At 64.7% G+C, this 1690-nt stretch overlaps 1 protein-coding gene across 2 annotated transcripts in view; it reads right to left on the bottom strand.

Annotated features, from left to right (window-relative positions):
* The window catches only part of CAMTA1 (calmodulin binding transcription activator 1), a 927002-nt gene extending 926639 nt beyond the window's left edge, over positions 1-363 (bottom strand). For both annotated transcript variants that reach the window (XM_007453302.1, XM_007453304.1), the window contains exon 1: positions 109-363. In XM_007453302.1, the coding sequence (XP_007453364.1) occupies positions 109-153 (45 nt within the window). In that variant the 5' untranslated portion in view covers positions 154-363. The remainder of the gene's footprint in view (positions 1-108) is intronic.
* Positions 364-1690: the final 1327 nt, after the last annotated feature.

Below are 1690 nucleotides of genomic sequence, written 5' to 3'. Positions count from 1 at the left end.
GTCGCCGCCGCGCCCCCGCGCTCCCGCCCGGCGCCGCCGATGCCCGGGATGTCCGGCGGGGCCGGGTCCCGCCGCGCCACCCCCGGCCCCTCACGCTCCGGCTCTTACCTTCCGGCTTGTTTTCGGCAGCCATTTCCCCTCCGCGCGCCACATCCTCCTCCTCCTCGCGACCGGGACCCCGAGCGCGCGCCTCGTACCGCCGCCGCCGCCGCCGGCCCAGCCACCCCGCCGCCGCCGCGCACCCGCCCTGGCCCCGCCCCGCGGCCCACGCACTGAGCCCGTTGGGCCGCGAGGCTGCCACTCATCGCTCCCGCCACCAATCGCCCCGCACCAGGGGTCTCACTACTCTCCGGGAGGAGCGTCCTATCCATCCGGCCCATTGGCTAGTCACCACCCAACGGAATGAAAGGATTGGTCAAGAATCAACGCCTCCTCCCCACCCACTCCCAGGAAAGCCCGCCTTCCAGACCTAAACAAAGCTTTCCAGTGGCCAGAGCACGAAAGAACTGCCCAATCAGGAAGGGGCCGACACGGAATATTTCCTCGAGGCCGAGACGTGGCGTTTTGATTGGGCGTTACTACAGTGTTTCCCAGGCCGTCCAGACCAATCAAAGGGGGTTCCCGGAACTCGGGAGCGGCGAAGGGAAGCCCCGCCCCCGAGCGTGACCGTCATGAGGAAGGCGCTCGCTCATTGGCGCGCTGGGGCTTTTCCCGCGTGCTCCCGGGGCTGAAGGACGTTCCCGGGGAAGCCGCTGCCGGCGCGTGGGGTCCCGGTGGCAGTGGAGGACGCGGCGGAATCTCCGGGATCCCTCGGCCTGTCGCTTCCGGGGGGCAGCGGGGGCCGGGGACCTCGGGGCTGGCGTCGGCCGGGCGCCGCGCTCGAGAGCCGGCCGGCCCTGGGGTCCGGGCGTCGCTGCGGGCGGTGGGGGAGGGGCGCGCCTCCGCCAGGTCCCGCCCCTTCCCCTCCCCCTTCACCGGCGCCCCGCCCCCTCGGCCCGCGCCGCCGCGGCCCCTAGAGCGGGTGCCTGGCCCGCTTGTGCCTGTCGTTGCCCGCCCCCGGTGTGCTCCGTTGTCCCCTTTTCTAGAGGCTTAAAATACTGAAACTTTATTTTCGTCACGTTGGCCATGTGACCCGCAGAGCCGATGACTCATAGATGCCTGTCCCAGGATGAGGCCGCTGAGCAGAATCTTATAGAAACGTTAAGCCTCGGCGAGCGTGCTCGGTGGGCGAGGCAAGCCAAGTTTGCTTCGGTCCTGGGCTCACATTCGTGGCTTTTCCGATCAAATATTTCGGCGTCCACCTCACTCACTCCCCGTGCGAGGTGGGAGACAGCTGAGTTTCAGTCGCGGGGAGAGAGCTCAGAAGCGGGTTAAGATCCATCCTGGGGGGGAACAGACACACCGCTGCAGCTTCTCTGGAAATCCGTCCACATCTAGTAAACCAGCACACACTGTACAGACAAGCCTAAAGCCAGATGAGATGGCAAAGATGAAAATGGCCCCTCCCAGAGAAACTCAGTTTTTTTGTGCACGTGAGCAGGTAAGACCGGAAACAAAGGAGAGGGCTGAAATCTCCCAAGTTTTAAAAAAAGGAAGAAAAGTTGTATGAAAAGCAGAGCTCCAACCGCTCTGTGTGAATCTTGTACGGTTTGCAGTGAGAACCTTTCAGTCCTTTACATTTTGGTCTGTC

This window comes from Lipotes vexillifer, unplaced genomic scaffold (assembly GCF_000442215.2).
Source record: "Lipotes vexillifer unplaced genomic scaffold, Lipotes_vexillifer_v1.1 scaffold575, whole genome shotgun sequence".
NCBI classification, from domain to species: Eukaryota; Metazoa; Chordata; class Mammalia; order Artiodactyla; family Lipotidae; genus Lipotes; species Lipotes vexillifer.
This window is presented reverse-complemented; position numbering and strand designations above follow the sequence as displayed.